General features: G+C 36.4%; 3 protein-coding genes across 5 annotated transcripts; 1 reads left to right on the forward strand and 2 right to left on the reverse strand.

Moving 5' to 3' along the window:
* The first annotated feature begins 404 nt into the window (after positions 1 to 404).
* Positions 405 to 6189, forward strand: trim35-30 (tripartite motif containing 35-30). The gene is made up of 6 exons (XM_077193995.1): positions 405 to 892; positions 2661 to 2756; positions 2848 to 3078; positions 3624 to 3646; positions 3720 to 3838; positions 3925 to 6189. The coding sequence occupies exons 1-6, from the start codon at positions 491 to 493 to the stop codon at positions 4464 to 4466; spliced, it is 1413 nt and encodes a 470-aa protein (XP_077050110.1). The 5' UTR covers positions 405 to 490; the 3' UTR covers positions 4467 to 6189.
* A 599-nt stretch (positions 6190 to 6788) lies between these two features.
* cimap1b (ciliary microtubule associated protein 1B) lies at positions 6789 to 9444 on the reverse strand. The gene is made up of 7 exons (XM_077193733.1): positions 9141 to 9444; positions 8673 to 8789; positions 8026 to 8229; positions 7819 to 7920; positions 7607 to 7728; positions 7397 to 7537; positions 6789 to 6922 (listed from the first exon to the last, which is right to left on the reverse strand). Exons 2-7 carry the CDS (start codon positions 8782 to 8784, stop codon positions 6830 to 6832), a joined length of 774 nt encoding a protein of 257 aa, XP_077049848.1. The 5' UTR covers positions 8785 to 8789; positions 9141 to 9444; the 3' UTR covers positions 6789 to 6829.
* A 162-nt stretch (positions 9445 to 9606) lies between these two features.
* LOC143696878 (protein tyrosine phosphatase domain-containing protein 1) lies at positions 9607 to 21235 on the reverse strand. Of its 3 annotated transcripts, none has more exons than XM_077193731.1 (12): positions 21127 to 21235; positions 19199 to 19364; positions 16048 to 16128; positions 15759 to 15877; positions 14759 to 14896; positions 14110 to 14675; positions 13164 to 13406; positions 12917 to 13033; positions 11294 to 11395; positions 11054 to 11134; positions 10709 to 10819; positions 9607 to 10597 (listed from the first exon to the last, which is right to left on the reverse strand). In XM_077193731.1, exons 3-12 carry the CDS (start codon positions 16104 to 16106, stop codon positions 10478 to 10480), a joined length of 1656 nt encoding a protein of 551 aa, XP_077049846.1. In that variant the 5' UTR covers positions 16107 to 16128; positions 19199 to 19364; positions 21127 to 21235; the 3' UTR covers positions 9607 to 10477. The 3 variants fall into 3 exon arrangements, with proteins under 3 accessions (XP_077049846.1, XP_077049847.1, XP_077049844.1); XM_077193732.1 differs by having other exon boundaries at positions 15759 to 15894; XM_077193729.1 differs by lacking the exon at positions 21127 to 21235 and adding an exon at positions 19744 to 19943 and having other exon boundaries at positions 19199 to 19495.
* Between the last annotated feature and the right edge of the window lie 563 nt (positions 21236 to 21798).

Consider the following 21798-nt stretch of genomic DNA (forward strand, 5'->3'; position numbering starts at 1 on the left):
ATGATGTTGGGGGGGGGGGGGGGGGGCATCAGGGGGGCCAATCATATTCCAGGGGGGGCCAGTGCCACCCCGTGCCCCCCTTCTAGACACGCCCCTGGTAACCACATATATATAAATATGTGTAAATAAAATATTATTTTGTGTTACTTTGTCATATATTTTTTGTGTTTTTATTATGTTGACACCGGCACCAAGTGAAATTTAAATTTTTTACTTGATAAATAAAGTTTATAATGTCTAATGAATTATTCAAATTAAGTTTTTCCCTCTAGGGTGTTGCTGTAGAAAATGTACTATAAAAAATAAACTATAAATAAAAGAAGGTTCTGTTGAAATGCTGTCTTTGCTCTTATAAGCTCCGCCCTAATTTGCATGTGCCTGGGATGTAAACACAGCTGAGAGACACTCTTGTGCTCCTGATAGCTGGACCAGACACATAGAGGGTGAGAGAAAGACAGTAGGCATCGTTTAATACACTGTAGGTGGCAAAATGGCCTGTAGACTGTCCATTACAGAGGAGGATTTCTACTGCCCTATCTGCTGTGACATCTTCAGAGATCCAGTTCTCTTAGCCTGCTCTCACAGCATCTGTAACGGCTGTGTGAAAACCTTCTGGAATCGGCGAGGAACTCAGGACTGTCCCATCTGCAGAACTGTGTCCTCCAATCCCGATCCACCCATAAACATCGTGCTGAGAAACATGTGTGATCTGATAAGAGAAGAAACAACTCAGGACCTTCCCGTAGAGACGGCGGGGTTCTGTAGTCTTCATGGGGAACCTCTTACTTTTTTCTGCGCTGAAGATCAAGAACTAGTTTGTGGAAAATGCAGAAGTGCATTACATAAGAACCATCGCATCCGTTCGACAACAGACGCATCAAAGGACCTCAGGGTAAGAGCTCAAAGTGTCAGATTGTCTGGAATGATGTTGCACTGCACGCTTTGTTTAAAACAATTCATTTTAATTTAACACCATTAAATCATGTTTCTGAATGTGATTGCTTCGTGTTTAATTGACTTGAAACAGGTAGGCTACTTTTTGGCTTAACTTGATTTTCTTCATTTTGAAAACATGTTTCAATCAAGTAACCCAATCAAACTTTTATTTCCCATCATGCTTTGCAAAGAGGCTGAATTGGGAGTGTATAAATGTTGAAATAAAGCAAGATGAGAAAAAAAGTTTCTGTTATGTTAGTGGTTTTGGAGGTTACCATTGTTGTGGTGAAGTGTTGAGCTTGTGTTTGGGTCGAGGACCTGCTAAGAACAATTCAAATTGCTTTAATAAGCGTGCTATGGCAGTGGATGAAACAGTAGCCTATCTCTCCTCGACTGCCATAACGGAACATCACGTCATGACTCATGTGTAAAGAAAGGTTATATTTAGTTTGATGTTATTTAAATCACAGGACTAAACAAGAAGTGTTAAATATGATTAATTTTTTATGATTCAATTAAAATGAAAACCATTTATTTAAGTTAAACTAAAACCATTTGTAGCAAGGTTAGATGTTGTGGGAAGAAGGAGGCGTGAACCGGCGAACATTCAAAACTTTAATAAACGTAAAATAAACAAATACAAAATGACAGCAGCCTCACAGACGACTGCTATCACATATAACAAAACACAAATAAAATCCAGGCCTCGTACTGCTCGCCACACCATTCATTCAAGTTAATTCTTGTTAGTTATACGTTGGGTTACTCAATCAAGTAGAACCACTGTCCATGATTATATCATGTTCTTTTGAGCTATTTTGCAATAGTCAAATGCTTGGTCAATATGTCCAGCTTGTTGTCAGATTGAACTGATTGCCGGTATCAGATTTAATGGACTGGAAACAGTTGAAAAATGAAAGCTGTCTTGTAAAACAGGTCTTAGCATACTAATGGCCCGTATATGACACACATTCACACACTACAAAAACAAAGGTCCGGGGGAACTTTGCTGGTAAAGTCAAATGTAAGCTGGATTGACCTGATCTATTTTGGATATGCAGGTTTTTAACAAACAACCTATTTAACAATTGCAAACAACGCTGGGAAAATCATAATGTAACAGATCAACACAGAACGACACGTATGCTACAGTAAACATCTGAGCATCATAGGCTGAAACGATTACATCACTGTTTTCTCCGGAGTATATATATGAACTAAATTAACTATTATATTAGTTACTATTATAGAGTATATACATAACTAAATTATGAACTTTTTACAACAAAAATTAACCATCACTGAACTTACTTAAGCTGGACTATAACACTTTTCTTCTAGATCTGCTGTACAGCCGAAACAAACTTTGTTGCATTATTTTCCTATTAACACTCTAAAGCTGCTTTGAAACAATCTGTATTGTAAAAAGCACTATATAAATAAAGGTGACTTGACTTAACTTGAGTTAAAATGATCACAACAATGGAACTACATATATATATATATATATATATATATATATATATATATATATATATATATATATATAATATATATATATATATATGTAGTTAATATATCGGGAGGAAATATATATATATATATATCGGGAGGAAATATATATATATATATATATATATATATATATATATATATTCAAATGTATTCCAGAAATTGGTATAAAGCTGAAATAAAATTTCAATTTCATTTCATTTCATTTCTAGTATGAGCTCCAGCAGAAACTAAGGGCCTTTCTGGAGAAACTTGGAGTCTATGAACAATTTAAACAGTCCTGGGATGAAACCGCGGAGTACATTAAGGTGAGTATCGGGAGGAAATTCCAACATTTACACAGTACTGTATGGGTGTATATTGTATCAGCTTGATTGTGCTGATATTTTGTGCCTATAGAGGCAGAGCCAGCACACAGAGACTCAAATTAAGGAGACGTTTGAAAAGCTTCACCAGTTTCTAGAAAATGAAGAAGCTGCCAGCCTGACTGCCTTGAGGAGAGAAGAAGAGCAGAAGACTGAGATCATTAAAAAGAAGATCGAGGAGATTACATCAGGGATGTTATCTCTCTCACATATTATTGAGTCCATCGAGGAGCAACTGAGAAGGAATGACTTCACATTTCTAGTGGTAAGGACCACTTGGTTTGACTTGTTCCATGATGCTTTAATATCAAAACTACAAGTTTTTTTTCCACATTATATTACAATAAATTGAAATTACAGAAAGTAATTTGAAAGAAATTACTACTATTATTCTGCAAGGATGCAGTCAATTGATAAAAGAAAAGTACAGACATATATGTTACAAAATATTTCTATTTCCAATAAATTTTATTCTTTTGAACTTCCTGTTCATCAAAGAATCCTGAAGAAAAATGTATCACGGTTTTCCTCAAAAATATTAATCAGCAACTGTTTTCAACATTGATAATAATAATAAATGTTTCTTGAGCAGAAAATCAGCATATTAGATTGATTTCTGAAAGATCATGTGACACTGAAAACTGTAGCAATGATGCTGAAAATTCAGCTGTATTTTTGATCAAATAAGTGCAGCCTTCTTTCAAAGACATTAAAAAATCTGACCGCACACAAACTAATGGTAGTGTACATTTTCTGATCAAATAACATAAATGAATCTTTCTGTTTCTATCTACATTTCTTTATTCCTAGAACTACAAGACTACAAATGAAAGGTAAGAAGATGTCTTTTCTTAACCTTTATGGTTCTTGGCCCACATCAGTACTGACTCCTAAATGTTGTTTCAGAACAAAGTTTACTCTGCGGGATCAAACCAGACCTTCAGGAATGCTCATCGATGTTGCAAAACATGTGGGTAACATAACCTATGAAGTGTCAAAAAAGCTACAAGCCAACATTCGTTACAGTAAGTACTGAGCAGTAAAAATCTTCTCATCTGTTCTATTATTGTGTCTTATAAGTGGGTGAACATCTTTATCTCTATCCCTCCAGCCCCAGTAACCCTTGACCCCAACACCGCCCATCCTTATCTGGCCGTGTCGGATGATCTGACCACTATAACTTACAGTGATGAGCACTTCTTACAGCTTCCAGCAAACCCGGAGAGATTTGACGGCTACACAAGCATTCTTGGTTCTGAGGGCTTTGACTCAGGGTCTCACTGCTGGGACATCGAGGTGGGCAACAGCAGTGTCTGGGCCGTGGGTGTTATCACAGAGTCCGCATACAAACTCAGACAGAACCCCTCCAAGACGGGCTTGTGGTATGTGGGCTTCTCCAATGGTAAATATGGGAAGGGCTATTCTCCTGTGATCCTGACCCTACTACGGGTGAGACAGAGAATTCAGAGGATCAGGGTGCAGCTCGACTGGGACAAGGGAAAAGTCATTTTCACAGACTCGGGCCATGATATTGGTTTGCATGTGTTTAAACACACGTTCACTGAGAAAGTATTCCCATACTTTTATAATCACTGTATGCAACATCCGTTGAGGATCATACCAGTAAAGACAACTGTAAAAGTACACATTTAGACCCAATACAACTTGAAACTGGTGAAGTTAAGTTGATAGGTTTACTGTGATATCAGTTGAATTAATCCAAAGGAGATTGTTAGATTTTGCTGTATTTGGCTGAGCAGTGGTTTGTGTGGCTCGCCAATGTATTCGATTTTCGTCTCCAATACATAAAATAAGTAAGCTTGACCAGAGTTCTTGTGGGGAGAAGAATTTATTGAAGGTAGTAGTGTAGAACAGTTCATCAGCAGTGATGTTAGCATGTCACCCTTCAACAATCTTAACCCAAAGTTCTGTTTTTGAGATATAACTTTATACATGAAGACATAGCCTATGGGCTACAAACAATAGGAACCTGTTAGGACCTCCCACAGGAGATCGATCTAACTTGCTACTCCACTCTGAGCAATGCTGATTCTTTTCATTCATTCACACCAATCAGTTTCTATGGGCCATACATTTGAATGGGCCATTTGGCACACACCTTTGCAGACACAGACAGAGAAACCTGTCTGATACACAAATCACAATGTAAATGAATCTGATGGCTGAAAACACAAAATCTATCAAGATAGTAGCATGAGAAGTACAGTACTGCAATAAAATATTTATGACGTGACTGCAATATTCAAGCCATCTACAAAAAACACTATTTTAACCAGAATCATTGTTGTTATTTTGGAGTAATGCATGCTTACAAGTAGATTTACCTGCAAATGTATTAAAGAGGACCTATAATGCCCTTTTACAATGGCTTGATTTTGTTTTTAGGGTATACTAGAATAGGTTTTCATGCTTGAATGTAAAAAAAACACATATTTTACATTGTTGATGCGTCACCTCTCTTACCAGTCTGTCAGTAACGCTCTGTTTAGTCCCCGTCTCAATGAAGCCCCTTCTTCCGAAAAGCGTAATGTGCTCTGATTAGTCGGCTGGATCAGTGTGTTGTGATTGGTCAGCCGCTTCGAGTGTGTTTCGGAAATGTCCCGCCCCTTACCACAACTGTGTCAATTTTACGCCACATACCATCACTGCGTCACAACATAATATGCTGCTAGTATGCAGTTCCGAATTTGGATGTATTGATGGATTCAGAACTACATACTAGCATACTCTTATTATTTCTGCCATATAAAGATATGGTAAAAATAGTATGCGGTTATGAATTCAGTAAACATCTCTTGGACATGGCAACAACAACACATTAGGCCTACTAATGAATTATAGAATATTGTGACATGTATGTTCCCAGAAGAAAACTCAAGACTATACAAAGTACACAATCGAGGTGTTTCAGGGAGTACATAAACTGTGTTTTCTAATATAGAGAATAACTCCTTTTGGAGTGACTTTGTGCTTTGTAACGAAAGTTGAAAATGTTAAATGCCGAAAGTATGCAATTTCACGTGAAAAGGATCTCGCTCTGCCTAAAATATTAACAATTTTAACAGGCTTACCATAGTGAATCAGGGTAAGACAAAACGCATTTTGGGAGAAGAAGTGGTGGTGTATTGCCGCATTATTTCAAGTTTACTTTGAACAGAAAAAAACATACATGCATAGTTACATCGTGCAACTTTAAGGTTTTCAGATAATGCATTTTATTTAGTAAATAGAGCACACTAACTGAATTATTTTATGTCATTGAGCTGAAAAAAATGGAAGTGTAAAAATGAACAACTGCACTATTTATGTAAATATTGTACCTGTACCAATTAATAAAGTGACAATAACAACGAGGTATCTTGATTCAAAGATTTACTTTCTTTCTTGATTTACACAGTAATCATCAGTGCTGCTTGGCACCTCTGTGCCATTTTAGCTCTGTTCCAAAACCTAGAGCGCTGCATTGCTGTCTGCTACCTACACAGACAGCATCCAAACTCAACAGGCATAATTATAAATGTTTCATGAGCAGCAAATCAGCATATTAGAATGATTTCAGAAGGATCATGTGAAACTGAAGACTGGAGTAATGATGCTGAACATTCAGCTTTGCATCACAGGAATAAATGACATTTTAAAATCAAAACAGTTATTTTAATTTGTTATAATGTTATTGTTTTACTGTATTTTTGATCAATCAAATTCATCCTTGGTGAGTATAAGAAACCTTAAAAAATGTCACGACCCAAACTTTTAAACGGTAGTGTCTATATATATATACAGTATATACCACTGCGTATGGAAGTGTCTGTGATGTGTTAAAATTCTAGTCTGGGTAGACTTAGCTCACTTGGTTTTGGAAAAGCGCAGCACAATTATTGCATCTTTTTTTTTTTTAACAAACATTATTTCAAGTTGTATATTAGTGATATTAAGACCTGCTATGACAGACTGTAGCTTGTTGGACTGAATTTATTATGACAGAAGGGATCTGTTTAATCAGCACCATCCACAATTATGGGAGCGATGTACTCAGAATGACGAATTCCAAAGGAGAAGCTGGGAGCTTTGGTTCCTGTGAAAGTAACCTGTTGAGAAAGACAAAAAAAATAGTTTTAGTATACTAATTCTTGTTATTTCAAGTAACTAGTTTTAGTTGAGAGCAATTCTAAACTTAAAAACTGAATATATATATATACACTACCATTCACAATTTGGGGTCTGTCAGATTTTTTAAATATTTTTGAAAGAATTCTCTTAAGCTCACCAAGGCTGCATTTATTTGATCAAAAATACACTGAAAACAGATATATTGTGGGTTTTTACAAAAAGGATTACAATTTAAAACTGTTTTCTATTTGAATTTATTGTATATATTAACATTTTATATATTCATATATTAAAATGTAACTTGTGATGAAATAAATGGATTTTTTAGCATCGTTACTCTAGTCATCAGTGCCACATGATCCTTCAGAAATCATTCTAATATGCTGACTTTTCATTTTTAATAAAAATCTCACTGACCCCAAACTTTGAAACGATAATGTATAAGTACAGACCCTTTCTGGATGGTGGGCTCCAGGTCCTGGTTTCTTGGTAGTGTCCCCAGGCATGAGGTTGCGACCGGTCATGCTGTATTGAGGGGCCTTGTGTCTGTACACACATGAATCTACCACTTGGTAGGTCCCTGGGCCTGGAGTCTGAGAAAAGGATTGTTATCATCTTTGCAAAGTACATACTAAGAGGTACATACTGTAAGGTGTCCGCACCTTCCGTAAATCTTCATGGAAGCTGCCAATAGGACTACGACCGCTGAAGGAGACATTTGGAGCGGCTGTTTTATTCACGACTCTTGGCCCTAATACTGGGGGGAGCATGTACGCAGCTGGACCTGGAGACAAGATAATGCACAAACATCTGCTAACGCATGGGAAACATACCTGTTCTAGTAGTATTGCTGTGTATATCTGTGGGAATCTACCTGGTGTTTGGTCATTGCGGAATAATTTAGTTCTCGCAGAGAGGGAGAACGCAGGGGCCAAGTAATAGGTGGTCTTTATTGCCTTTTCAGGTGAGTAACTGCCTGAAAAAGAAATCAAAAGACAGTTAAACTTTACTGTGTATGTTCTACATTGTTCTACATTTGCACACAGCTACAAAGCCTGTGTGTTTTTGTTGTGTGAAATACCTGGGCCAGGGGTCTGGAAGGGCTGAATATCCTTTCGCCGACCGTAGACTGAGTATGCAGGGGTTCCGTCCCGACCCACCCTGGTGATGTTGGAGGGAACGAGGTATCCGGGCCCTGGGGAGGAGTTGGTCTGCAAGTCACGAAGGCGCGTGCCAAAGCTAAACGCTGGGCCTTTCTGCATCCGCGGGTCATGCATGTTCATTCCTATAAAGGGCAAAGAAAACCCCCAAAATTGAGATTAACTGCAGGGCAATAGCTAGGTATTTTGGACCCCTGACCCTTTTTTAGAAATAACATTTAGAAATTGTTGTGTGTTCTTAAAATCGTTCCAACCTTTCACCCCATTAGCTCCTGATTTACTGTGTTTGTTGTGAATTGTGTGTGTGGCCTAATATCACGTAAAATGTCCTCACTAGTTAAAGGGGCTTATAAATCAACCTTATAAAATTATAATCATGTTTATATTTAAATCTAGTGATTTGCACAGGTTTCTATGGTGGTTAATTTTACAAACAGAGGTTGTGTTAGGTGATAAAAAAACATAATTAACCTGATATAAAAAACAATGGAAGTCTATGAGATGTCCGGAATAATAGTGAAACAAACGTGCGTGTGCGTGTGTGTGTGTGTGTGTGTGTTTAAGTTACCAGTTGCTCCTGGGAGAGAATATCTTGGCCCTGGACTGTTATACATTGCAGCGATGGGGCCCCTTGGCCGGTGGGGCCTCCAAGAACCCACCCATACATCCACAGGGGACATGATGTCTGTTTAAAAAAATTTTTTTATGGAATTACAAAAATTACTTGTTAAGAAAAAAACTTTATACGAGTTAGATAAAACAATAACACGTGAATATTTGCATGTTATGATGCAAAGACAGAGAAGCCTTAAACTTCACTACTCTTACAAAATGGTAGATTTGATGACTCAGTATGGCACTTTTTTGTAGTTTAGGCAGCTACAAGCACTTAACTTGCATTTCTAATTTAATTTGATTAAATAGTCAAAACATGTCATAGAGTTTTGTACGTTAGCAGTAACGTTAACCGTATGGGTGATATGTCTACAACAAAACATAAAAATATACAACAAACGAAGGAAACACAATAACTTACCTTAAGTGCAAGATATTGAAAAGTGCGTGAGTTTAATAGACTTTTCGATCTCCGGGTGATTTTGTAAAGAAATATTCGTTTGAAACCACGTTCCTACAATATCATCGCTTAGATTGATGGCGACCTTTAACGTAGATGTCAAACGATAAAAAAAATTCCACTTAAATAACTTGTTTTAGAACCATCGAATTGCAATGCTGAATTACTATATCTGCACAAAAAAACTATATTATTGACATCTAAAAGTAAAATAAAGCCGCCGAAAAGCTCTGATCAAACTCGCAACGTGCGACTGTTTTTGATGCTTTATTGTTTTCTTTTGCATCTCTATGACGCCGTCGCCTTGGTGATTCTTTGATGTCAGTTTGAGTGACATTCCAATGGTGAGAAGTTCACGAGTAGCTCCCAATCCACTGTAACCCGTGCAGTATAATTAATTATTAAACAAACCAAATTCAACAAATGCTCTCCTTAGAGATATTTCAAAGTTTATTACACACATACTGTCTTGTCTATAGACCAGAATACTGACTACTTATACAACACTTATAAAAAACATCAATTTCAAAGTTACAACCAGCCTACATACTAAAACGTTTGCCTGCAGTGACCATATCATTATTAGGACACTTAAGCCACACTTAAAATGCTTGTGAATTCCATTACAAAAGATAACAAAATATTAAACCAACTAACGTGCATGCAAATATAAATTAATTAATGAATGGATAAAGAAAAAACCAGCACACTTTAGGCCAGTTCACACTAAGGACGATAACTAAAGATAACAATAAAGATATAGTTCTAAAAATCGTTCTCAATATTAAAGTAGAGTTCAACTTCACAACACAGCTATAACGACAACAGCAGAGAAACGATAGTTAAATCACTTTCAAGAATGATTTTATCTAGTTAATGAACGATAAAAACATTGGCAGCCAATTAGAATCTATCCTGCTGGTGAGGGATTGCTTGCTCCACGAGCACGCGCTTAGAATAAACAAAACGATACCATCCGAGGATGTGGATGCTAATAATATCTGTATAGTTATCATTCTTGGTGTGAACGGGCCTTAAGGCTATACAGTTTACACAAAAATATATTTCAATATATGAATACACTTTAAAAAAAATCTAGAAAAAAATAAAAATAAAAAGTCTCTGCAGATGCAACTAGGTTTGATATTTTGCAATAATGCAATACAGAAAAGTGTTATAGGCTATGTGATATTGGTGTTTAAATGCTTTTGGGGACAACTGTACACATTGAAATACATATAAAATAACTTGATCAGTCATACAGTTAATGAAACAATATTTCTTTATGGAGATCTTTTTTAGTTTAACACTGATGGTGTTGCAGTATTTGGATGGTGATTGTGTAGGCACGGCTCTCTTATTGAAGATCTGAGGACGCGCAACAAGATGCTGTTTCTCTCTATTTCCTCGGGAGGGCGCTGTTATAACACAAAAACATACAAAAGTTTGTATAATCCGTCTCCTATTACTGCTGTTATTTGTTTGCTGCCTTTATTTTTGAAAATTAGCACATTTACACACAAACTTACTCTTGTTAAAGCTCGAATGAGTCTCTGTAGTATAGCGTGTTCAAACTGAGGACACTGAACCACCACATGACCCACACAGTCCAGCAAACAGCAGATGGTGTCCCGCTGAGACTAAAACAGCACAGAATTATAACCACACAAAGCTGTATAAGATGAGATAAATGTCTTATATGTATGATGCACACTTGTAACTATACAAATGATTACTTTCAATGCTTTTTATGCGTACAAAATGTATATTTACTACAAGTATGAAGTCGCACACATTACAGTTCAACATCAAACTGTGTGTTTGTTGTAGTGTTCTGTCAATCGAGGAAAGCCAGACTCAGTTCAGACGTTCACCTTGTGAAGTGTGATAAGGGAGTTTTGTGCAGGCCAGGTTGAGGTCAGCCTCTCTATGTCATCTTTATTGAGAACAGGCTCCTGTTATAAGAAAGCACACCAGCTAAACTATTGCATTTGAAACAATGTGAAAAATCTTTCTAAAAAAAAATATAGTTTTTAACAGACATGAATATGTTATCAGTAATTTTTATCACTGACATCATATTGTGCCAGAACTACAATATTGTGACCTCTGACCTTTAGTCTGTCCAGCCAGGTCCATAACAGTGTGCTCAGAACGTCTGGATCTGTTTCCATGACTAATGTAACCCAGCCACATTCACTCAAGTTGAGCTCATCCTGCAGAGTATTATAACAGGTTCAAATCTCTTACATTATCACAATATTTACTCACTGTAATTTCTTTTATTATTTACAACTGCAGCCACACAAAAGTTGCTGCCTTAAATTTTTTAATACAATCAACTTGGATGTTTATGTCTTTTACCCTTAAATTGCGTTATACATTGAATCTTGTATGACTTATAAAAAAAGTTGAAAATTGCTTTACTTATTTTGATGAGTTAATGTAAAACCATGTCATAACTTATTTGTCATATAATCTTTTATAGTGCCATATGTATTTTAAAGCTGCAGTCCGTAGTTTTTCCTCTTTGTTTCCATCTCTGTTCGAAATCTACAATTGCAGTTATTCGCTGAATTATCAACTGTACGTGGGTTGTGCCTCGGCACGGCACAGCGCGGATGAATCCAATGTTTTGAGGAGAATGTGCGGCTGTCAGTCACCGCGCCGGTGTGGATACTGTCAGTCACAATCACAGATTATACTTTTTGGAAGCATGACCAACATGAGAATTTTCACCGGAAAATGTCATCTGAATATGTGAGTAACATCCGCTTTTGTTCTGACTAACTAAGGGGGGGAAAAAACATTGCAGTAAATCGCGCTGATTAAATCTAACGATCGCTTATCATATCATGTCAAACCGTGTAAATTATACTTTGTTCTCAAATTGTTAATGTTAACATCACTATTGCGTGACTACATTTAATGCCCTTCAGATATTATCCTTGTTTCCCCATGGGCCCGGTTGCAGTCTCTTTTTTTCTGTAGCCACTCCGAAGTCCGAAGTCTTTTGCATTTTACAACGGGTGAATCTCCAGTTGTCGCAGGTGATTGTCGTTTGAACCTCTCTGGATCCGCCATCAAATTAATACGTTTAATTACATCAAGTGCTGTGAGGAAAGGCTATAAATCTCCACCTCCAACATTCTCACACGCAATATAGCCTACTAGCCGAGACTCCTTCTTTATGTGTACAGATGTGACGTAATAAAGAAAAGACATGCTCGAATTTCCCGCAGAAATCATCCTGTACAACTGGAATTAAAAACATTATTACAAGCTTACTGTTTTGAATCGAGCTAAGGCAAGCAGATAGTTTTCAACACTAGCTGGTTATGTACTTGCTCAAAAATTTATTTTGGATAATTTTTAACCCAAAAAAGTTACGGATTGGAGCTTTAAAATCTTTTGTTATACAGACACCCAGACAGAATAAGGAGACAGCAAGATAAATATATAAAAAAAAATGAAAGTCAGTATGGTTATCTGAATGATTTTAAAGCAATAAAGTTTATAGATTATATACCATGATTTAAAAAAAATATCAATCATTGCTCTTTAAATTTATATGTACGTGAAATGGATGCAGTTGGATGCAGTAAAGGGAACCTTGGAAACATGATCATGCTTTGCAGTGTTCCTGCATGGATCAAAATGTCTTGTAAGTCCTGTAACTAACAAGGATATGAATTCAGGAACATATTTTGCTTGTCAAAATGAAGCCATACATATACCTGCAAGCTCGCTGCTCTTTTCAATACAGTGTCCATTGGAGGACGCTGTTGTGCCATTGCCTTAGCGACAGCTCTCGATAATGACGACTGATCTAATGTATGATCCTCTCGTCGTAACTTTAAAAAAACATCCACAACATTTGCACAAATTAAATGTAATACAAAATAAAAGTTCTCAAAACCATTCAGACAGTGATCTTATATGCAGGAAAAAAACTGCAGGCATTTTAATTAGTTTTACACTGACCTCGAGGTTTGAGCTGAACTTTAGGAAAACTTGAGGTTTCTTGATTGTACATTTTGTCTTCTTGTTCACAGTCTCATTATATGAGTGAGGAGCTGATGTTCCATTGCTTTGGTCTGTCATCAGGATATGAGGAATCTTTTGGGATTCTGTTAGGATTCTCTGATCTTTTGATGGACCGATTTCTCCATTGCTCATTTTATGGTGTCCACCAGATTGAGGAGAGTAATGTGAGAACATGAAATCCTTGCAGAGACAAGATTTCAAATGTCATGTCATTTTCATAAATGATGTATCATATTTGAAAATATATTTTAAATTGTAATTTATTCCTGTGATGCAAAGCTGAATTTTCACGGATTCATTTTCACATGATCCTTCAGAAAAGGCAGCTAATAAACATTATCCTCAATTTTGAAAACAGTTGTGCTGCTTAATATTTTTGTGAAATTGATACACTTACAAATAAATGCTGTTTTTTTTTTACTTTCTATTAATCAAAGAATCCTATATATATATATATATATATATATATATATATATATATATATATATATATATATATATATATATCACTGTTTCCATAAATATATTTTAAAACAGAAAAACAATCTAAATTGATAAGAACTATTATTGGTAAGTGAGCACCAATAATTGATAATTCAGCATAAAATCAGCATATTAGAATGATTTAACAATGATCATGTGGCACTGAAGACTGAAATAATCACACAATAAATTATATTTTAAACGATATTAAAAGTATTATTCTAAATAGCAAAAATGTAAATAATAATTCAAAGACAAATTTCCAACATTGGCGATAATGTGGGTGCATTCAAACCTGAATTGATTAATCGGATTAATTCCACTTTATGAAAAATGTATTTTTATTTTCTGAAATTCCAAAATACAACAAATCTTGCTAAAAAAAATGATTGGCTCTCACCTCAATGATAGTAATCTTGCTGAGATCTGATTCGCTGTAGCTTCGCTTGTTTAGTAGGATGTCTCTCTTCCTCTCCAAGAACCCGAATGGCTCGTCCCAGGACTCGCAGGAGAACATTCTGCTCGAGCCCCGCCTTTCCTTCAAAGCAAGAAGGCTCCTCTTCAAAAGTGTCTCCTTCACTGCCTTCTTTAGAGCCAAAATGTTCACCCTCTTCTCCAGTTCTCTCTGGACCTCTGGAGGACTGGAAGCTCCCTGGGTTATAGTGATCAGCATGCTGCAGAGGACGTGCAGGATCTTGGGTGTGTGTTTGAGTGTTCGGGCCTCTTCCCCGTGCAGCAGAAGGGCCTGACGCAGGAGGTACTGCCGAAGACTGAAGGAGGAACCGTGGCGCACGTTCAGACACGGGAATTGGACCAGCTGAGAGCTCACCAGCCGGGCGAAATCAAACACCAGATTGATCTGTGATCGAGTCTGGATTGAACGAGGCCTTTTGATCCGGACGTAGTGGACAGCTTCACTAGCGCTGATTCGACAGGTGTAGACTAGATAACATGCGATAAGAACACCTGTAAAGCAGGATGGATATTAAAGAGAATAGAATGTCACTAAATATACATTGAAAGTAATGATATAGAAACTGCAAACTTGCCTGTCCTGCCTAATCCAGCATGGCAGTGAACAGCCACCTTCCCTTCCTGCACAGAGAAAGCCAAAACCTTCACAGCATCCACCATCCCCTCCAGAGAAGACACTCCAAAATCAGACATCCCAAAATTATAGAAAAAAACTGTCAGACAAAAAAGGAATATAATTCAGTAATTCATCAGCTAATTTATTGGGTGAATCTCAAAAGGAACATTCAGGTCATATTTTAAACACAATATTAAAAGAAAAGAAAAAGATTTTGAATGGCATGAACCATTCATATATTATTAGGACCAATACATATTGTATATGTTTGCATTGTGACATTATTTTCATAATAACATATTCTATAGTATATGTAGCAAGGTTAGATGTTGAGGGAAGGAGGAGGGGGGAACCGGCGAACGTTCAACAATTTTGATAATAAATAATTAAACAAATACAAAAACGAAAATAAAGAAGGCAGTCCCTCACGTTCTCTCACGGCCCTCGGCCTCGTCCTGCTCGCCACAGTGTAATATATATAAAGTACCATTCAAAAGTTTGGGTAAGATGCAGTACGTTTTTTTTTACATAGAAATGAATACTTTTATTCAGCAAGGATGCATTAAATTGCACAAAAGTGGCAGTAAAGACATTTATAACGTAAAAAAATAAAATCTATTTAAAATAAATCCTGTTATTTTAAACTTTCTATTAATCTTGAAAAAATGATCAGTTTCCACAAAAACATTTATCAGCACAACTGTTTTCAACGTTTTTAATAATAAGTCAAATTAAATGTTTTAAATATAATTTAATCATTTTTATAATTTAAAGAAGGGGAGAGGTATATATATATATATATATATATATATATATATATTTATTTATATATTATGGTAATAAGGTTATAAGTGGCACAATGCAAAACATATTAATTTTACATCCTGTTTTAAAATATTTTTTTCTTTCTTTTTTGTTCTTGAAAGTTTTTTTTTTTTTTTTGCATGTGTTTGGCTCACTTTGGTTGTCCATAAAGACCTGAGGTGAATATGTGAACCCACTGTCAGACTCCAGAGGAGGGCCGCAGTGAGCATGTTCCCCTGGGAGCTGCATATTAATGATGGATTTAATGTTCAACCTGTAAGCACAGACACACTCAAACGCACGCACGCACGCACGCACGCCCGCGTGCGCGCGCACACACACACACACACACACACACACACTCTTATTAACCAGAAACATCCCCCTGCAGAGTTTAAGTAAATATTAAACATCCTGATTAGGACTGTATTAAATAACACTCACTGTTTGAACTGTTCTATGATGCTGTATCTCTTGATGAGATATGTAGAAGGTCTTGCCATTGCAATAATGTCATCTGTCACCCTAAATACAAAGTGATAAATAAACACGTGCAGTGAATATGTGCATGGCTATTTAAGGATATTCTATTAAGCAAAGAAAGCAGGATATTTTAAAAGGTCACATTTTGTGCAGAATCATAATTCTTTATAATCTCCAATAAACGCTGCCTGTAAGTGCTTAGAAGCTTCTGTCACCTCTCTACTGCAATCTCAGACCATTCCACGCTTAAAAAGCTTCCAGATCACTGACATTCTTTGTTTTTCACGCCATCACTGCTTTCTTCAAATTCCACTAAATATTTTCAATGAGATTTAAATCTGCTGACTGCACAAGCCACTCAAGAACATTCTATGACTGATCCCTGAACCAAGCTTCAGTAGATTTGGATGTATACTTTGAGATGGCTGTCCTGCCGAAAATTAGATTTATCATAAAGCTTCAGTTTCTGCACTGAAGGCATCCCCATCTTTGCCAAAATGGATTGATGCTTCAAAGAATTCATGATGTCCTTCATACAGTCAAGATTTCCACTTCCTGCAACAGCAAAGCACTCCCATAACATGACTGGACCACCTCCATGTTTGACCATGGAGAAGGAGTTTTTCTGCTCATAAGCTTTGCCTTTTTTGCACCTGATATATTGAGGACTCATGGCTACAAAAAGTTCCAGTTTGGTCACATCACTCAATAAAACATTCTTCCAGAACTCCACAGGTCTATCCAAATGAATGCAAGCATATTCAAGTCAGCCTTTTATGTTCTGCTTGGTCAAGCGTGGCATTCGGCAAGAAGTCCCAACATGCTAATCTAGTGTTCTTCTTATACTCTGCATTAAAATGTTTTTTCCTCCTTTCATCGGGTCATCGAGCAATTCTTTATATTGAGGATTTTTCTCAATTGCTCTCATCAATCATTTTATTCCCCTTAATGATATTGTGCTTTTTCTTCAACACCCTCAACAGTTTTTTGGTACAACAAATTTTAAACAGCTGTGTCTATAGGAACTTTTAGTGTTTTGGAAATTTTCTTGTAATAAAACAATTTGTTCTCTATAGCTTTTGTGAGAGCTCTTTTGACTTGGCCATATTTGCCACTCAACTTTACCACAAGCATGGGCTAAATGTATGCATATGTAACAGCACGAGCTAATTCTATTTTGTTATATACAGGTCCTTCTCAAAAAATTAGCATATTGTGAAAAAGTTCATTATTTTCCATAATGTAATGATAAAAATTAAACTTTCATATATTTTAGATTCATTGCACACCGATTGAAATATTTCAGGTCTTTTATTGTTTTAATACTGATGATTTTGGCATACAGCTCATGAAAACCCAAAATTCCTATCTCAAAAAATTAGCATATCATGAAAAGGGTCTCTAAACAAGCTATTAACCTAATCATCTGAATCAACTAATTAATTATAAACACCTGCAAAAGATTCCTGAGGCTTTTAAAAACTCCCAGCCTGTTTCATTACTCTAAACCGCAATCATGGGTAAGACTGCCGACCTGACTGCTGTCCAGAAGGCCATCATTGACACCCTCAAGCAAGAGGGTAAGACACAGAAAGAAATTGCTGAACAAATAGGCTGTTCCCAGAGTGCTGTATCAAGGCACCTCAGTGGGAAGTCTGTGGGAAGGAAAAAGTGTGGCAAAAAACGCTGCACAACGAGAAGAGGTGACTGGACCCTGAGGAAGATTGTGGAGAAGGACCGATTCCAGACCTTGGGGACCTGCGGAAGCAGTGGACTGAGTCTGGAGTAGAAACATCCAGAGTCACCGTGCACAGGCGTGTGCAGGAAATGGGCGACAGGTGCCGCATTCCCCAGGTCAAGACACTTTTGAACCAGAAACAGCAGCAGAAGCGCCTGACCTGGACTGTTGCTCAGTGGTCCAAAGTACTTTTTTCGGATGAAAGCAAATTTTGCATGTCATTCGGAAATCAAGGTGCCAGAGTCTGGAGGAAGACTTGGGAGAAGGAAATGCCAAAATGCATGAAGTCCAGTGTCAAGTACCCACAGTCAGTGATGGTCTGGGGTGCCATGTCAGCTGCTGGTGTTGGTCCACTGTGTTTTATCAAGGGCAGGGTCAATGCAGCTAGCTATCAGGAGATTTTGGAGCACTTCATGCTTCCATCTGCTGAAAAGCTTTATGGAGATGAAGATTTCATTTTTCAGCACGACCTGGCACCTGCTCACAGTACCAAAACCACTGGTAAATGGTTTACTGACCATGGTATTACTGTGCTCAATTGGCCTGCCAACTCTCCTGACCTGAACCCCATAGAGAATCTGTGGGATGTTGTGAAGAGAAAGTTGAGAGACGCAAGACCCAACACTCTGGATGAGCTTAAGGCCGCTATCGAAGCATCCTGGGCCTCCATAACACCTCAGCAGTGCCACAGGCTGATTGCCTCCATGCCACACCGCATTGAAGCAGTCATTTCTGCAAAAGGATTCCCGACCAAGTATTGAGTGCATAACTGAACATAATTATTTGGAGGTTGACTTTTTTTGTATTAAAAACACTTATTTTATTGGTCGGATGAAATATGCTAATTTTTTGAGATAGGAATTTTGGGTTTTCATGAGCTGTATGCCAAAATCATCAGTATTAAAACAATAAAAGACCTGAAATATTTCAGTTGGTGTGCAATGAATCTAAAATATATGAAAGTTTTATTTTTATCATTACATTATGGAAAATAATGAACTTTATCACAATATGCTAATTTTTTGAGAAGGACCTGTAAGTGACTTATATAACAAATAAGTGACTTAAAAACAGCAGCGTTGAATAATTATGACAGCTATATTACAAAAAAATCCTTTAACTCAAAAGCATTATATTATACATTGACATTATCATTTTAACTTTGCCACTAAACTATTATAGATACAATTTTTTTATAAAAAAAAACACTGTCTTTAGAAAAGCTTACATTTGTAAATTGTTACATTCTCCGAAGGGTTGAATAATTTTGATTGCAGCTGTACATTCATGCTCTCATGCATAACCATTCCTATATGTTTGATGTGTCACTTCTAACACTAAATCGCTCAGTCAATAGATCAGTGTTGGCCTCACCAGCTGCTAAAGACTCCTTCAACGGCCTGCTGGCTCGTGCTCCAGCACGCCGGACCCTCATAGCGGCAGTCTCTCCCCCCACAGGCCAGAAGACAGATGATCTTAGGAGGAACAGCCTTCACCAGACTCTCCCTGGCCTGAGAATATGATGGTCTGGGCACTGGAACTTGTGAAATCATGGAGGACAGGAGAGGAAAGGAGGGAAACTAAACGACTGCTTCTATATGCACTAATGGCTTAAAATGTAGCAGGCCATTATGTGGATATTCTGTGCTTTGGAATATCAGCTGAGGAATACTATGGACGGGAATACAGACAGAAAACATGCACACTTGCAGTCAATGACTGAACTGTCAGTTTCCTCCTACTACATACTAACAAGACAAGAAATGAATTCAAATAAGAGAAGAGCAGTCAAGCTAATACACTATGATCACTGCCCCGCCGCCATGTTAGCTGACCCACATTTTAACCCTCATGAATTATCTCCAGCTCTGAGCTTGTCATTATTGATTTTGACAGTCAAAAAGAAAAACCTGACTTACCCATGTGGCTCCATTCAAAGAAAGAGTTAGATGTGAGAGGCGTACATGGAGATGGCATGACAAACATGTAGAGAGAATATAACATGGCTATACTGCAGTGCATATAGGTACATGTTCATGCCTCAAAGCTGACCCAGCGATTGGCTTCTAATCCTTATTAAGTGTCATAAACACATTAGTGGATAGACATTCACGATTCGTATTAAGTCTAATCATGTAAGGTTCCAGCAGTCTGTATATACAATATACCTACCAAACCACTAGAAATATTTTTCTCATAAGCATTTTGCTTAATCAAAGGAACTTTTGAAAACCATTGCAAAGTTTTCTTTGGTCTGAATTGAGTTAACCTTTCAAAAAAGAAGTTTATTCAAGTGTGCTATTAATAGACTTCTTATATACTAAAACTAAGAAAGTATACTTTGTCTATTTTTTATATACTCCTCATAAATATACTTAAAGTATACTTAATAAAATGAACTTGAATTATACTTCTTTTTTGTAAGGATACCCTTACAAAACAATAAGTATACTTCAAGTTAATTTTAAGAAGTATACTTAAGTAAAGTTCAAGTAAATTTTTAAGTATACTTTATGTAGTAAGTATACTAATAATATCAATTTACTAGTAGTAAACTTGTAAGTGTGCTATTTCAATACTGCTTGGGACTAATTGTCCCTCTTTTTAGTATATAAAAGTATAAATTTAAGTGCACTATACGTATAGCAGTAGTAAACTTTAAGTGCACAACTAGTTCACAACTATGTTCTCATTGTACTGCACCTGTACTACAAGTGAACTTAAAATTATAATTTACTATTTTAATACTTAATAGTACATTTTTTAAGTTTATGAAAGTACACTTTGAAATCTACTCTCAGTAAACTACAAGTTTAGTGGTTTTATACTGAAGGTATACTTGTAAGTTTTCTTTAGTGAACATAACATCATACTTACAGTTTAACGTTACTATTGTATTAATATATTATTTTTGGACTTTAAGTATACTAATGTTCCTATTTAGATATTATTATGTTTTATACTTGATGATTCTATATCGTTAACTGTACTTTTAACTCTTTCCATTTAAAGAAAAAAATTCTAGCTTCATGCTTCCTTTTTTATCAACACTTGAATGTGGGTAAGTTTAATTTAAAAAGCAACATTTTAAACAAAAAGCTGACACGTTTCAGTTTTTTGATCTTTTCACCAAAATCACTTTTTTGTCAAAGACTGCACCCGGATCAGATGTCGATAATCAAAAACATAGATGGAGTAACTTTAGATCGGGTCCATCAACACCCCCAAAGCTTCAAAGTCATTAACCCTTCGTGTTTCGACATTTAATCCGGTACGTTAACGTCAGGCATTTTTGAACTTACATGCTGTTTAATGTTTGTTTGATGATCCCATTATTTTATATTTGCGTAAGCAATCTTCTATAACCTGTTTCTGCATTTTCTTCGCTTGTGTTTTGATCCGGAGATTCTGTACTAGAAGATGCGTAATAGCGCCCCCTATCGTATAACAGTGAAAACAAGGATAGGCGGAAATTCAGTGGGGAAACAGTGAAGTAGATTTGAAGTTTTCCACTACCAGTTGGCTAGCCTACACAAAAATTCAGATACTCATAATTAGGAACATATCTGTTTTTTTTATACATGTAAAGAACATATTTTTATATTAGTTTCATACAATGTAAGATTATAATACTGTATGTAAACCTATATGGAAAAAAACGATTCAATAAGCTACTCAAACAAAAGAGTAAACAACTACAAGCTAAGTCTACTTAATTATAGTTTAAATAGGTAATATAAAAAGATATTTAAGTATATCTCGATCAAAAGATTGAGTACATGTATAGTCCAAATAGACTTTTCTGTCAGTAAGTCAAGTATACTTAAGTGTAATTAAGTTTATTTCTGAGAAGTACATAAAAAGCAGACTGAAGGTATACTTTCTTATTTTTAGTTTAGAAGTATACCAATAATAAACTTATTTTTCGTAAATGAATGCTCAATGTAGCCAAACAAATGAGACCACAGCAACGA

This window comes from Siphateles boraxobius, unplaced genomic scaffold (assembly GCF_051911475.1).
Source record: "Siphateles boraxobius isolate OS27281-9 unplaced genomic scaffold, OSU_SipBor_1 31, whole genome shotgun sequence".
NCBI classification, from domain to species: Eukaryota; Metazoa; Chordata; class Actinopteri; order Cypriniformes; family Leuciscidae; genus Siphateles; species Siphateles boraxobius.

Coding starts and splice junctions, on each gene's coding strand:
- cimap1b (XM_077193733.1), bottom strand. CDS start 8,784: ATGTCCCCTGTGGATGTATGGGTGGGTTCTTGGAGGCCCCACCGGCCA. Junction 7,921..8,025: donor CTTCCAGACCCCTGGCCCAG/GTATTTCACACA, acceptor TTTCTTTTTCAG/GCAGTTACTCACCTGAAAAG. Junction 6,923..7,396: donor GAGCCCACCATCCAGAAAGG/GTCTGTACTTAT, acceptor CTTTCTCAACAG/GTTACTTTCACAGGAACCAA.
- LOC143696878 (XM_077193729.1), bottom strand. CDS start 19,377: ATGATTTCACAAGTTCCAGTGCCCAGACCATCATATTCTCAGGCCAGG. Junction 14,676..14,758: donor TGCTGGATTAGGCAGGACAG/GCAAGTTTGCAG, acceptor CCTGCTTTACAG/GTGTTCTTATCGCATGTTAT. Junction 13,407..14,109: donor GCAAGATTACTATCATTGAG/GTGAGAGCCAAT, acceptor TGTCTCTGCAAG/GATTTCATGTTCTCACATTA.
- trim35-30 (XM_077193995.1), top strand. CDS start 491: ATGGCCTGTAGACTGTCCATTACAGAGGAGGATTTCTACTGCCCTATC. Junction 893..2,660: donor ACGCATCAAAGGACCTCAGG/GTAAGAGCTCAA, acceptor TTTCATTTCTAG/TATGAGCTCCAGCAGAAACT. Junction 3,839..3,924: donor ACAAGCCAACATTCGTTACA/GTAAGTACTGAG, acceptor CTATCCCTCCAG/CCCCAGTAACCCTTGACCCC.